Source organism: Pelmatolapia mariae, linkage group LG15 (genome assembly GCF_036321145.2).
Source record: "Pelmatolapia mariae isolate MD_Pm_ZW linkage group LG15, Pm_UMD_F_2, whole genome shotgun sequence".
Lineage (NCBI taxonomy): Eukaryota > Metazoa > Chordata > Actinopteri > Cichliformes > Cichlidae > Pelmatolapia > Pelmatolapia mariae.
In genome coordinates this window covers 41,504,038-41,519,408 of record NC_086240.1, presented here as the reverse complement: position 1 = coordinate 41,519,408, position 15,371 = coordinate 41,504,038, and the positions used below count along the sequence as shown (strand labels likewise).

Genomic DNA, 15,371 nt, shown 5'->3' with positions numbered 1-15,371 from the left:
GTAAAGTCTCCATCCCATCAACAGCACAAGTCTGAAGACACGCCTGCCATGTAAGGAATCGAGACCTTATCAGTGCACCTTGACTCATGTGATAATGCCAGTGATCAATAATGGGTCTACAACAGTCTTAAGAGACAACTCCCAACATGGGTTGGAATGCCTGGGACCATATGGTTTTTATAACTGAGGAAGCATCTTGGATGACAGTTGAAATGTTTTGATGAAATTTGAAGAAGTCCAGCTGCTTTCTTTCCAAGCTCCTAGACTACCATGACCAGGATGACAGAGAACCTTTTCAGGCAACAAATACATGAGATAACAATGGGAGAGGAAATGGGTGGGACACAAAAGGGACAACTACACAGTAAGCAATAAGAAGTCAAACTAAACATAAACAACAATAAATGATAATTCTCTTTGCCTTAAAAAAATAAAAAGCTCACTGAGGTGACTGTTGTTGTGATTTAGCCCTAGATAAATAAAACTGAATTGAATAAACGGAAGTCATGAGTTCAAAAACACATGTCTGACAAGGACATTCTTTAAACTCATTTTAGCACACAAACACTGAGGAACCAGGAAAGACTGTAAATCCAGGATAAAGAGTTTCAGTGAATGTGGTGTTGAAGGTGTGAAGGTGTATCAGAGTGTCAGAGGAGACTCTGTAGAAGGACAGAGTGCCAGCAGGACAGTCCACATACACTGCTACTCTGTTAGAGATGGAGAAGAAGGAGGAGGAGATGGATGTGTATCTGTTATTGTGCCTGACAGAACAAGGACCATCATCAGTGCAGCTCAGACGCCAGGACTGATCATTCCCTCCAAACAAACATCCTTTACCATTTCCTTTCCTTCTGATTCTTCTGTAACTCACTGACATATAAATGTCTCCTCTCCACTCAACCTCCCAGTAACAGCGACCAGTCAGACCATTACTACACAGCAGCTGAGGAACATCAAATCTTTCTGGATGATCAGGATATGACTGAACATCCTCCACATGTGTCACCTTCCTGTTGTTGTCAGACAGTTTGAGGTTTGTGTTCACTGTGTTTGTGTCGATTCTGAGTTGACAGGAATCTGATGGAGAGAACAAACACAATCCAGCTGCAGTTACTGATCCATCATCTGTTCATTGATTGACACTTTGATGATGACTCCTGACATCAGAGATGTGAATGAGTGATGTGACAGTTTGAAGATGGTTGAATGTGTGCCGCTTTGTTTTCATGAATCACATTAAAAACACACTTACACTTCCTCAGACCTGGTCTCAACCATCGGACTCCAGCAGGCTCCATCCTGAAAGGAGGAGGTGGGTCAGACCAGCACAGTCTCTTTCAACATGCACACATGGACATCACATTGCTCTTATACACATACTGTTGGACTGTTCTTTTTTCAGTGTAGTGAAATGTTCGTCCAGATGCTTCTAAACTCAGTGAAACAAATAAAAAAACCTGTTCCTCTGTTTTTAATGGTAGTTTTAAGTCAAATAAGCTTCTTGAATAATACAATAGCATAAAGTGGTTCGGTGCACTGCCAGAACCTCCCTGTTAACTTAGGGTGTAGAAGTATCAACAAAACTTCCTTTTAACAGGACGAATCCTCTGGCAGAAGCAAAGTCAGGTTGTTTCAGCCAGAGCAGCAGATACGGCCATCTGGTGCATCTGGTGGGATAATATTTCCAAAGAATAGTTGTCTGCTTCACATATTTTTATTTATATCCACATTACAAAATGTTACTTGACTCAGGATTAAGCTCAGCATAGAAGAATAAAGTGTATCCTGTCTTCCCCATCAGTCGCAGCAGACGGCCGCCCCTTCCTGAGCCTGGTTCTGCCGCAGGTTTCTTCCTGTTAAAAGGGAGTTATGAGAGTTTGGCACTTTGGCCAATGTGACCAAAGTGCTTGCTCACAGGGGGTCATATGATTGTTGGGTTTTTCTCTCTATATATTATTGTAGGGTCTACCTTACAATATAAAGCACCTTGAGGTGACTGTTGTTGTGATTTGGTGGTATAATAATAAAATTTAATTTAATTTAATTGATATGAAATTAAAATAAATTCACTTTAACTTTATAATGAAGCTCACTATTTGAACATTTAAACAGTGTTACATTTCAGCACTGCTCATTTTAAATGAAATACACATTAATATGTTGAGTTTAGGATTTGTTATATTATTTTTACTGTCGAAGCTAACTCTATATATGTCAGCTGGTCTATCTATGAAGATGTGATCGGTTAATTAGATTTTTTTTCTGTTTCCTGTCTTTTATTTAAGCAAACTTCTACCATGTTTTACTATGACCCTGATGAAGGCCACAAGCCGAAACACGTTGATCAGTCAATGAAGTTGTTCCTCTTCCCTTATGTGCTGCTGGAGTTCCTGCATTGTGAAGTTAGCTCTAGTCTCATTATCTCCAATATCTACCCATTAATGTAACAGTACCTACCTCTCAACCTCAAAATCATCACACAGCATGATACATCTCAGTTTTTCCAGCTAAAGAAAATATTGATAAAATAAAGAGTTTATTTTCCTTCTTTCTTTAACTATGGCATCCAAAAGTCAATAGCGGTTACTGTCGTGGTTGCTAGGCAACAGGAACATATGCTGAAATTTGTAATTAAACAGCCACTCACTTCATGGCTTCAGAGAATGCTTAGGTTCAAGCTCCAGATGTTTTTTTAATTGACTCAGAGCTCATAAAGAAATAGTTCATGGAAAAGAAATGTTATTTCCATAGATCATGGGTAAAATTACATCTGAACCCCGCCCTTCTCTGAACAACTTATGCCAGTTGTAAGAACCAATCACAGCTTTGCATTCCCCCAATACGAGGTGGGAAAAAATAAAAACAAATAAGCATGAAAGAAAACGTTATTCATAACCATCTGAAATATATATCCTTACGTACAGTTACCTTCCTTTTATCTCATAAAATCCTTGAAAGAATAGTTGTAAAACAGATAACTGATCCTCTGCTTTGAAATGTTTTGTTTGTAGAGTTACTGTCAGGTTCACAGCTCATCACAGTACAGAAACAGCTTTAAGGAAGTTTACAAATAATCATCTTATGGCATCCGATAGTAAACTGATCTTTGTGCTTGTTCTGTGGGCCTTAGTGCCACCATGAATGATATGTGCTGATTCCCATTTGCACACTCACAGATTAGCTCCTAAAAATAATGGGGCCTGGAATCAGTTTGATTTACAGCTACAGCCACTGAAACAGACAAGTATTTTAAACTGAAACTTGAAGCATTCTAGCACATGTTGGACTACCCTTAATTTGTATTAAATTGGCAGATCACAGAACCGTTAGTGTTAGATAACAGTTGATTTGTCAAGTTCTGAATGATTAAGCTGTTTATTTACTGATAACAATCACACTTTTAATGTTGGTCAGTGAAAAAGTCTGAATCCTGACCTGAGAATTTCCAGTTTACAGTCTGGACTCTCCACTGCAGCAAACAGAAGCTTCATGCCTGAATCCTGCAGGTTGTTGTTACTCAGATCCAGTTCTCTCAGACTAGAGGACTGGGAGCTGAGAACTGAGGACAGAGCTTTACAGCTACTTTCAGACAGATTACAGCCACACATTCTGAGAAAATAATGAACAACACAAATAATACTGGTGTATTCATGGTGCAGTAACAAGTTACTAAATCTGGCAATATTTAATCTTGTTTTAGGACTAGCCTGTAGCCTTGTAGCCTCAAGTTAAGCACTTCAGAAATGTAGCTCACTTTACTGTAATTTAGATTGAAATACTAGAAATACCAAGACAACACATACATAAAATTCACCTTAATAGCTACAATTATTTAGGTACATTTGTGATGATGAAAAACAGATACCTTAAAATTTCCAGTTTACAGTGTGGACTCCGAACTCCATTGGATAGATGGTCCACTCCAGAGTCCTTCAGGTTGTTATTACTCAGATCCAGCTCTCTCAGACTAGAGGAGTTGGAGCTGAGAACTGAGGACAGAGCTTCACAGCTTTTCTCTGAGAGATTGCAGTCACTCAATCTGAAGACACAATGATAATTATTATTATATAAATCACCTTTGGAGATGACAAGACAAAAATAACTCATGGTTAAATAAGGTTACAGGTTAACTCTGGAACAAAAATAAAACACTTTAATTTTGCTCAGAGGAATTTATATCTCTATATCTAAATGGAAACTATAAGAAGCTTCTGCTATAAGAAGGAGAAGAGCGTCAAGTCAAGAAGGCCTTGAGTAAATTTGGTTATCCCAGCTGCACATTTGTCAAATCTGAGAATGCACCTAAAGAAAGCTCCAGCCGATCCAGGAGAGGACAACCGCTGCCTAAGCAAAAACCCATAGTGATCCCGTACGTGTCAGGAGTATCGGAACAGTTGAGACGCATTTTTTCTAAACACAGCGTCTCTGTGGCTTTTAAACCCCAAAACATGCTGTGCCAAAAATTAGTCCACCCCAAGGATCGGGTCCCCCGACACAAACAGGGATATATAATGTACACTGGTAAGTATCAGGAGGATTGCCAGGATTTATACATCGGGGAAACCAAACACCCTCTGGTTAAGAGGATGGCACAACATAGAAGAGACACCTCATCAGGCCAGGACTCTGCAGTCGATCTACAACTACAGGCAAGTAGACACTCTTTCAATGATGAGGATGTACACATCCTGGACAGGGAGGAATGCTGGTTTGAGCAGGGAGTCAAGGAGGCCATTTACATGAAAAGGGAAAGACCATCTCTGAATCGAGGAGGGAGTCTGAGGGTACATCTTTCACCATCTTCAGACTGGTTTCAACACTTCAGACTGGACTTATAAAAGTTTCTTGAAGACATTTCACCTCTCATTTTAGAAGCTTATTCAGTTCTTCAAGGAGCTGGTGGTGTGATTGGAGCCATTCCCCAACTCTCTGTGAATGGTAATCATGGCCACTGATCAATGGTCTTTGACCAGTGGTGTCTGATCAATGATCAGTGTCTTCGATGAATAGTCTTTGATCAGTGGTTGTTGACAGCCCTTTGTTCATTCAGTGGGCTGGTTACAGGCATTGTGGAAATGTTTCAAGTTCAAAGTTCAAAGTTAAAACTTTGCTGAAATGCTTCTGTCCAGGGGGGACAGGCTGCTGATGTAGCCGTGCAAATTGTACTGTTTATAAGGTTGGAGAAACCTGCAGTCAGCTGAGACTGAAGAAGTCACTTAGATGACTTTTTTCTGCCACTTAAAACACTACGTCCAGCTGAACAGAATCAGCCTTTTGGGAGTTTAACCCTTGTATGGTGTTCGGGTCTGTGAGACCCGTTTTCAGTTTTTTTCAAAAGAAAAATTAGACAATTAATTATTTTTTCAACCTGAAATTCATTGGCTTTGGCTTATTTTCTGTGAAGAACATGAATCCGAACAAATTTTCAACGACCTCATACTGTACCTCCCCCCACGCATTTACATTACATACAAGGTGTTCGGGTCCACTGGACCCAGGTCTAATAAAAGTGTTGAAAGTGTAGGTCCTGTGTTCCCACACTCTGTCTTCCTCCTTTCTGGTGCTACTGATAGTGTTTTCTTCCCCTCCCGCTCCCACACAAAGTTGCAACATTGTTGAAAATTCAACTATCAACACCTTCTTACACCTCTTACATTCCCGCACATTTTACCCTCTTTCTTGAGGGATCCAAATTTTATTTTCTCACACCCTGTCCCACCTGCAAATTAGGGGCATAATACTATAAATAAGACTTTGCCAGTGTGGTTCTTTATCACAACTGATCAAGATGGCAAAAGATTATCTGCTGCGAGGGCCTTTCAATTGATTTTGGAAGAGAGAGGAGCTTCGGATGATGATGTTGACAAAGAGGTTTCAGAATATTTCACATTTCTGAAAATTCAGAGTCTGACAGTGACTTTGAAGAAGAGGATGAGGTTGAGCACCATTTAGTAACAAAACAAAGACGAGTACCCCATCAGCAGCCAGCTCCAGGACCAGAACAAGCCCACCAGACAGCAAGTGAAGAAATATGGATGTCAATAAATGGTGAAATTGAATGGTCTTCTTGCCCAAGAAATGAGCCACCCTGCAGAGCTGCTACTGTGATAAGCCAGGGCCAACACGGCTGACAGTTACTCATGTGCAGGACATCAAGTCTTCATTTGAGCTTTTCATCCCAGATTCCATCCAGAAAATTATTCTGGATTGCAGTAATCTAGACGGAAGGTGTGTTTTTGGAGAGAGTTGGAAGGAGATGGACCAAATTCATCTAAGAACCCCAAAGGCCTACTTTGGGGTTCTTATCCTTGCAGGAGTTTTCAGGTCCAAAGGGGAATCCACAGAATCCCTGTGGGATGCAGAAACCGGCAAGAACCTTTCCGTGCATCAATGTCTCTGGAAAACTTCCACAAAATTTCCAGGATTATCCGTTTTGATAACCGAGACGACAGACCAGCTCGACGGCAGAGAGACAAGCTAGCTGCCATCAGGACAGTGTGGGATAAGTGGGTGCACCACCTCCCCCTGTTTTACAACCCTGGGCCTAATGTCACCATTGATGAGCAGCTGATCCCATTTAGTTGTGAAACATATTGCTTCACCTGTAAATGTGTTGTGTCTTTCCACTCACTCCACTTGATTATAACTGATTTAATTTTTTTCATAACATTTTACAAAAAAAAAAACCGAGAAGCACATTAATTCATAAATGTGATCTAACAAAGGTAAAGGGAAAAATTTACCATGTTTGCTGTTCATATGGCTTGTAATTGGGATGAAGTAAACATCTGTTGAGTAATTTAACATAAAATTGTTTGATAGTGTTAATTTGGAAAGCCAAAACTCTAGCGGGTCCACCAGACCCATGAACACTGGCTGAGTAACAAAAATACGAACACCACACAAGGGTTAATCAACAACTTCACATACAATTGAATACAAATTATGACAAAAAAAAGAACCTGTTGCAAGCAATAATTATGGTACTGTGATGAAAACTGTCACAGACTGTTTAGTTTATTTATTTATTTTTAGAAAGAGGGGCAATACATATTAATGAACATTTTAATAAATGTAAATATGCCAGATTATAGCCTTGGGCTAATTTCCATCTGCAGACCCTCTGGCAGGTTGGTGTTAAACACAAATTAGTAAAAACATACAGAGACACTATTTACAGGTCATAACTGACTAAACTTTAATACAACTATAATAAAGATTTGAGTACATATTTACTTACAGAGCTTTGTTGGAGGCCTTGACAACTGCCAGCAGCCTCAGAAGAGCCTCCTCTGAAGCAGAGTATTTCTTCAGGTCAAACACATCCAGATCGTTGTCTGATGACAGTAAGATGAAAACCAGAGCTGACCACTGAGCAGGAGACAGTTCATCTGTGGAGAGACTTCCTGAACTCATGTACTTTTGAATCTCCTCCACTAAAGAATGGTCATTCAGTTCATTCAAACAGTGGAACAGATTGATGCTTCTCTCTGCAGGCAAATTTTTATTGAGCTTCTTCTTGATGTACTGGATTATTTTCTTATTGGTTTGTGAACTACTTCCAGTCTGTATCAGCTGGCGTCGTAGGAGAGTCTGACTGGTGTGTGAGCTGCTTCCTGTTTGTGTCTCCCGACCACGTAGGAGAGTCTGAATGGTCTGTGAGCTTCTTCCTGTCTGTGTCAGCAGGCCTCGAAGGAGAGTCTGACTGGTCTCCAGTGAAAGACCCAGAAGGAAGCGGAGGAACAAGTCAAGGTGTCCATTTGGGATGTGTAAGGACTTCTTCACAGCCCTCTGGTAGACGTTTGAAGGCAGAGATTGTTTCTTAAATATCTTGGGATTTTTAAAGTTTGATTGCTGTTCTTCCAGCAGATTGACTCCAGAGTTGATGAAGGTCAGATGGACATGAAGAGCAGCAAGAAACTCCTGAACACTCAGATGAATGAAGCAGAACACCTTGTCCTGGTACAGTCCTCTCTCCTCTTTAAAGATCTGTGTGAACACTCCTGAGTACACTGAGGCTGCTCTGATATCAATGCCACACTCTGTCAGGTCAGATTTATAGAAGATCATGTTTCCTTTCTGCAGCTGATCAAAAGCCAGTTTTCCCAGAGACTCAATCATCTTCCTGCTCTCTGGACTCCAGTGTGGATCTGTCTCAGCTCCTCCGTCATACTTGACCTTCTTCACTTTGGTCTGAACCACCAGGAAGTGGATATACATCTCAGTCAAGGTATTGGGCAGCTGTCCTCCCTCTCTGGTTTTCAGCACATACTCCAGAACTGTAGCAGTGATCCAGCAGAAGACTGGGATGTGGCACATGATGTGGAGGCTTCGTGATGTCTTGATGTGGGGGATGATCCTGCTGACCTGATCCTCATCTGTGAATGTCTTCCTGAAGTACTCCTCCTTCTGTGGGTCAGTGAACCCTCTGACCTCTGTCACCATGTCAACATAGTCAGGAGGAATCTGATTGGCTGCTGCAGGTCGTGTGGTTATCCAGAGGTGGGCAGAGGGAAGCAGTTTCCCCCTGATGAGGTTTGTCAGCAGCACATCCACTGAGGTGGACTTTCTAGGGTCAGTTAGGATCTTTGTTTTGTAGAAGTCCAGAGGAAGTCGAGACTCATCCAGACCATCAAAGATAAACACAACCTGGAAGTCTTCAAAGCTGCAGATTCCTGCTTCTTTGATTTCAGTAAAGAAGAGATGAATAAGTTCCACCAAGCTGAACTTTTCCTCTGGCAGCACATTCAGCTCTCTGAAAGTGAATGGAAATATGAACTGGATGTCCTGGTTGGCTTTGTCTTCAGCCCAGTCGAGGGTATATTTCTGTGTTAAGACTGTTTTCCCAATGCCAGCCAACCCCTTTGTCAGCACTGTTCTGATTGGTGCATCTCTTCCAGGTGAGGCTTTAAAGATGTCTTCTCGTCTGATTGTTGTTTCTGGTTTGTCTGGTTTCCTGGATGCTGTTTCAATCTGTCTGACCTCATGTTCATCATTGACCTCTGCAGTCCCCCCCTCTGTGATGTAGAGCTCTGTGTAGATCTCATTTAGAAGTTTTGGGTTTCCTGCTTTAGCGATCCCCTCAAACACACACTGGAACTTCTTATAGAGACTAGATTTAAGTTCACGCTGACAAACTGTAGCTGGAAGGTCTGAATAAAAAGAAAAAAAAAAACAAGAACATATGGAACTGCTTTATAAGATACACATGATAATTTCATTCTTATAAAGCACAAGTCTTTTAACCCATTTTGGTACATCTCTTGTTACATTAATAAATCTTCAAGTTATCTAGTAGTGTATATTCTTAGAGCAGGAGTCTCGAACTCCAGTCCTCAAGGGCCAGTGTCGTGAAACTTTTCCACGTGTCCCTGTTGCAACATACCTGAATAAAATTAGTAGGCCATTAGCAAGAATATAGAACTTGACTGCATGCTGAAGTGGCAACCCCTAACCCTACTCAAGTAAATTTAAGTGTTAGGAAAAATTTACTTCTAAAAGTACTTTTATTGCACCATGTTCATTCACTTATGAGCTGCTATAACACGAATCAAATGGCTGAACTGACACCTCAGCATGCAGTTAAGTTCTATAGAGTCTTGCTAATGACCTACTAATTGTATTCAGGTGTGTTGCAACAAGGACACATGGCAAAGTTTCAGAACAGCGGCCCTCGAGTACTGGAGTTCGAGACCCGTGCCTTAGAGTAATCCTCTTACTGCTCTGCAGACGGTCAGCCAGCTCTTCTTGCTTCATTCTCCTCAGGAAGTACACTGCAATCTTTGCAAATGCCTCTCTGATGCCCCTACTTTGTTCTTCATCCTTATCCTCCCTCTGACTTTCTAAACATTTTATGTAGTCTGGACTCAAAACCTTCTGGATCTTCCTCAGCTCATCCATTACAAAAGTGATGATTTTGTCCTCGAGCAGCTGGAAGAGAATACTTCATGAATGTCTCAGTCCGACTTAAACAATGGAGCCAAACATCACATCCATGTTAAATGGTTAAATGCACTGGTTCTTATAATGCCCTTTTCTACTCTACCTGAGCACACCTCATTCATCCATTCGCACAAGCGCATTTATTCTATGTTTATCTAAACAGGTGCTTTCCATCTAACATATAGCCTTCAGATTAGTAGATGACTTGCTCTACCTCCTGGGCTACAGCCACCCCAAACCACTGCTGAACAGTCTGACAACCCACTGGTCTACAAGGAGCAGCATGGAGATGAATGTGAACAGAATAGATGTAAAAGTAGTTGTTGTACATGTACAGACCAGGTATGTTTGATAATGCTGGGCAGACTGCCCACTGGGATCCTCTGAGCTCATCTGGTCCACTCTGTAGAGGAAACATGGAGAAATAGTTTAAGCACAGAGTAAAGACGCGGTAAGAGACATTTTGACAAAGACGGTGACTTAGATGGTTCTCTGTAGTTCTAAAAGCTCACTAGTCCAGCTGATCCCATTGAGAATCACCATCATAACTCAGTGTTTTACTTTGATTTTGAGTTCTTTCAATTTTCTATTGAGTGTCACGGCTAAGAGAACTTAATCTCAGTCAGTAAAGTTACAAAAGCTTTAAATTGTATCTTAGTATTCAAAAATGCCAGGCAAATGTCTTTATTCTTTATTTATTTTTACTGATGGCCAACAAGTTCAGTGGTTTTTCTGGACTAAAGGTATGTTTCACTGTCTGCTCACCATTTGTGTACACAAAGATAGATATCTTTCCAGAGGAGTTTAGTTTATCCAGCTCAGCTCTGCCCTAAACTGGGGGTGGGTGAATAGGGCTTTGGAATTGCAATTGAGCAATGTATTGTGGGAACGCGGCGCGATATTTCTGGGCCACGAATCAAAACAAACACACTGTGTTTGAAGGACAGTTGCTAGAAGCATGCTTAAAAGCAGCTCAAAAGAAAAAGGATGGTATAGAGACAGATTGCGTCCAGATGCAAAGAGATGGTACTTGCAAAAAATAGCGTGCACTGGAAATGTGGACCATATGAAATACGGCAGTGGAGTAGAAACCCCGAAAACCTACCGCTATTGCCTTAGCCTGATATATTTTCGTACCTTGTCTGTGGAGTCAGCGAGTACAAGGTGAACCAGTTTCGCAATTATAAATCTCTGGAAGCACACACCCAATTCACCAAGGATTGGGTACAAGATTTGGCTATTTTTTAGCCTCCACGTTGTGAGTACATCATCATTCAAACAAAGGTAAGTCAGCTTGAGTACTGCGAGTAAAATGTGTTTGTTTACCACCCGAACATTCAAAATAGTGCAAGCATAAATTCATTCATGAGAGGGAAATTACAGTGAGAACATGTGGAGGCGCTGTTAGATGCATAACATAGTGAGTTCAGTGATTTGATGTGACATTGTCCTGAAGGATTTAGTTATTCTGTATGGTTAAAGAAATGGCAATGAATGGTTCATATTTATTATAAATAATCCTAATTATATATCTTGCTTCCATGTTTGTGTCCTGTGTCACTAAAAATTTTTGGCAGGCAGGTTTCTGAAAGAAATGTTTTTAGCTAACAATTAGCTAGAAAGCTAAAGTGTAAACAAAGCTCGAAAAAGCGTTGCCCTGTCAGATTAAAGGACCGGACTGAAAATGATTTAAAAAACACTAAATGTCTAAAGAACAACCTTGAAACATCTTCATAAAACCTGGAGAGAACTTTTTAAAAAATCACAGTAGGTGAAAGTCTGGTCTCTTATGCAAAGTATTGAGTCCACATCTCCTCAGACCTGACATGGGCTGCCCACACACGACCTGGACAGCCTACAGTTTGCTTACTGCAGGAACAGATCAACAGAGGATGCAGTCTCAGTCACACTTCACACCAGCCTTACTCATCTGGAGCATCCCAATAAATATGTTAGGATGCTATTTGTAGATTTCAGCTTGGCATTTAACATCATTGTGCCATACAAACTTGTAAACAAGCTGAATGACCTGGGACTAACCACCACACTTTGCTCATGGATTTTGGATTTCCTCACAAGCAGGCCACATAAGGTCAGGGTGAGCAACCTTACATCATCTGCTATCACCATTAACACAGGAGTACCACAGGGCTGCGTTCTCAGTCCAGCTCTTTTCAACCTATTCACACACGACTGCAATATCTAATCAGATGGTGTGGAAACAACGACCTGGTTCTGAACACTGCCAAAACAAAGGAGATCGTTGTAGACTACAGGAGAGCCAAGAAAACAACACTACCACCCCTCCACATAAATGGTGAGGAAATTGAGAGGGTGAATGACATTAAATTCCTGGGCCTACACATAACAAAAGATCTCACATGGACTATTACCACATCCCACTTAGTGAAGAAAGCACAACAGAGACTTTTCTTCACAAGAAAACTTAAAAAAGTAAATGTGCCAACCCAGCTCTTAGTAAACTTTTACAGGAGCACAATAGAGAGCATCCTCTGTCACTGCATCACAGTGTGGTACTTCAGCTGCACTGCAGAAAACCATCGAGCTCTGACCCAGACCATCAAAATTGCCCAGGGGATCATTGGAACCAAACTCCTGAATCTCGATACGGTCTATGCTAGCCGTTTACACAAGCGAGCTAGCTGCATCATCAAGGACCCAACACATCCAGGTCACAGACTTTTTGTACCCCTCCTATCAGGGAAGAGATATAGGGCAATCAGAACCCGCACAAACAGACTAAAGAACAGCTTTTTCCCCAGATCTGGATCCTGTGTCACCCCTCCCCCAACACACAACAGTGAACTCTCCCTCTCTCTCCTTTACCCCGCGTCACGTCTGCTGCTAATGTACAAAGTCATTTACTGGCCATTAATGTTTGCACTAAATTACCACACTGTAAATACTGTTATACTTATTATCTTAGACACTTTTTGGGACATTCATGTTTGCACTCAACTACCACATTGTAAATACTGTTATATTATGTTATACTGTTTGCGCTCAAACTCATATTGTAAATACTATTATATTTTCTTTGTTATTTACTGTGTTAAGTGCCTTCCTTTTTCTTTATATCTTATACTTTTACTATGGTTATTTATTACTATGCTGCTTCTTGTTTTATTGCTGCTGGCCTCTGAGAGCTACCAAACAAATTTCGTTGTATAACTACAATGACAATAAAGTTCTTCTTTATCTTCATCTTTATCTAAAGCACAGATGTCAAACTCCAGGCCTCGAGGGCCGGTGTCCTGCAGGTTTTAGATGTGTCCTTGATCCAACACAGCTGATCTAAAAGGCTAAATAACCTCCTCAACATGTCTTGAAGTTCTCCAGAGGCCTGGTAATGAACTAATCATTTGATTCAGGTGTGTTGACCCAGGGTGAGATCTAAAGCCTGCAGGACACCGGCCCTCGAGGCCTGGAGTTCGACACCCCTGATCTAAAGGATAGATCAAAAATATTTAGTTTGAACCTAATAGAAAAAATGAAGGCTCTTAACTTTCAATGTATTGTTTTCTGGGTTGTTCTTAAGACCTCTGTTTAAATTAAGTGCCAACAGTCACAGACACAACCTCCAAGTCTGATTTTGAACAAAGTTTGTGTGCAAGAATATTTTTTCCTGCATAATTATATATATAAAATTCCTGCATATAATTTCCTTTTAAGTTCCTATTTATCAGCTTAGCCCGAGATTGATGAATGGAGAACTGTTTACTGGGAATAGTTTTGGTGATTTAAAGTTTTTTTTATAATTGTTATAATTATAATTTCTCAGAATAACAATTTCAGTTTTATTTATATAGTGCCAATAGTCACAACAACAGTCACCTCAAATCATTTTATATGATATAAAACCTTATAAAATCTTATATAAAAACCCTAAAATAATACTGTGAAAATCTTCCATAGGTATCTATCTAAGGCTACGTTCACACTGCAGGTCTTAATGCTCAATTCTGATTTTGTGATCAAATCTGATTTTTTTTTTTTGTCTGTTTGTTCAATCTACAGATAAAATTTGACAGCAGCGCTCTAGTGTGAACGGTTCACAGCCCTAAAAGCGGCCTGCATGTGCAAGAGAAGACGTCACATACAACGCGCTCTGTTTAATAAGTAAAAAGTTCGGCTACAGAGCTAGTAGATGTTGTTGCAGCAGTCTATCGATTTCTGCACAGTCGTAACTGACAGAATTTTGACAAATTCTGACAAATTGACTCACTCCGTCTCCACTTTCCGCCGCCATGCTTTCTCGTTTGTCTTCTCCGGCGCTGATAATTGGCGCCTGCCTTGTGTCAGTGACATAAAAGACAGATTTAATGCGACATGAGCATTCAAATAGCAGTCGCTTTCTAATACATCAGACATGTATTGGATTCAGTACCACATGTGAAAGTGACCTAGGTCAGATTTGAAAATATCGGACTTGTGCTGTTCAAACTGTTATACCATGATCGGATATGGGTCGCGTATTGTCTGCAGTGTGAACATAGCCTAAGTCAGCAGCAGCTGTCAGCTGGTTCAGAATGGCAATTCTAAGTGGCTGGAGCTGAATCTGGCTTCCCTTCATTGGCTCCCTGTTAAATCCAGAATTCAAAATCCTGCTCACCACATACAAGGTCTTAATTAATCAGGCCCCATCTTATCTTAATGACATTATAGTACCATATCACCCCATTAGAGCACTCCGCTCCCACACTGCGGGCTTACTTGTTGTTCCTAGAGTATTTAAAACAGGGGTCGGGAACCCTGGGCATGCGTGCCACAGCTGGCATGCGAAGGGTTAACTGATGGCACCACCATAGCTGGACTGGCCATTGGGCATACCAGTGTGACTTTATTGGCGATGCAATGGTTTTCTTCCACAAAATAAAAATGCAACAGCTTTGTGTATTTTCTAAAAATTCAAACAAACACAAAAGTGATCCAAAGTTTGTCCTGAAAAAAGAGTTGAACCTCTGGTCTAAACATTACAAAGCATTTGCCCGGTGGGCCGATGGTGATTTTTCGTTTTCACGGACCAATGGGTTTTTTTGTTTTGTTTTGTTTTGTTTTTGTAACGGTATAAACAATGAAAGGCGGTGGCTATTATGGGCGACCATGTTTCAGGGGGCTGGGAAGCTCATCTTGTAACCGGAAGGTTACCCTGCTCTGTCTTTCTTGGTCGTTGTGTCCTTGGGCAAGACACTTCACCTACCGCCTACTGGTGTTGGCCAGAGGGACCGATGGCGCGATATGGCAGCCTTGCTTCTGTCAGTCTGCCCCAGGGCAGCTGTGGCTACAACTGTGATTTGCCTCCACCAGTGTGTGAATGTGAGAGTGAATGAATAGTGGAATTGTAAAGCGCTTTGAGCGTTTCGAAAAGCGCTATATAAATGCAATCCATTATTATTATTATTATT

The 15,371-nt window shown here is 40.9% G+C and overlaps 1 protein-coding gene across 1 annotated transcript; it reads right to left on the bottom strand.

The window, feature by feature from the left end:
• Positions 1-553: 553 nt before the first annotated feature.
• Positions 554-14,215, bottom strand: LOC134642792 (protein NLRC3-like). Its single transcript, XM_065471978.1, has 9 exons — positions 14,192-14,215; positions 10,160-10,348; positions 9,723-9,933; positions 7,682-9,155; positions 7,244-7,573; positions 3,869-4,042; positions 3,439-3,612; positions 1,256-1,302; positions 554-1,080 (listed from the first exon to the last, which is right to left on the bottom strand). The coding sequence occupies exons 1-9, from the start codon at positions 14,213-14,215 to the stop codon at positions 554-556; spliced, it is 3,150 nt and encodes a 1,049-aa protein (XP_065328050.1).
• Between the last annotated feature and the right edge of the window lie 1,156 nt (positions 14,216-15,371).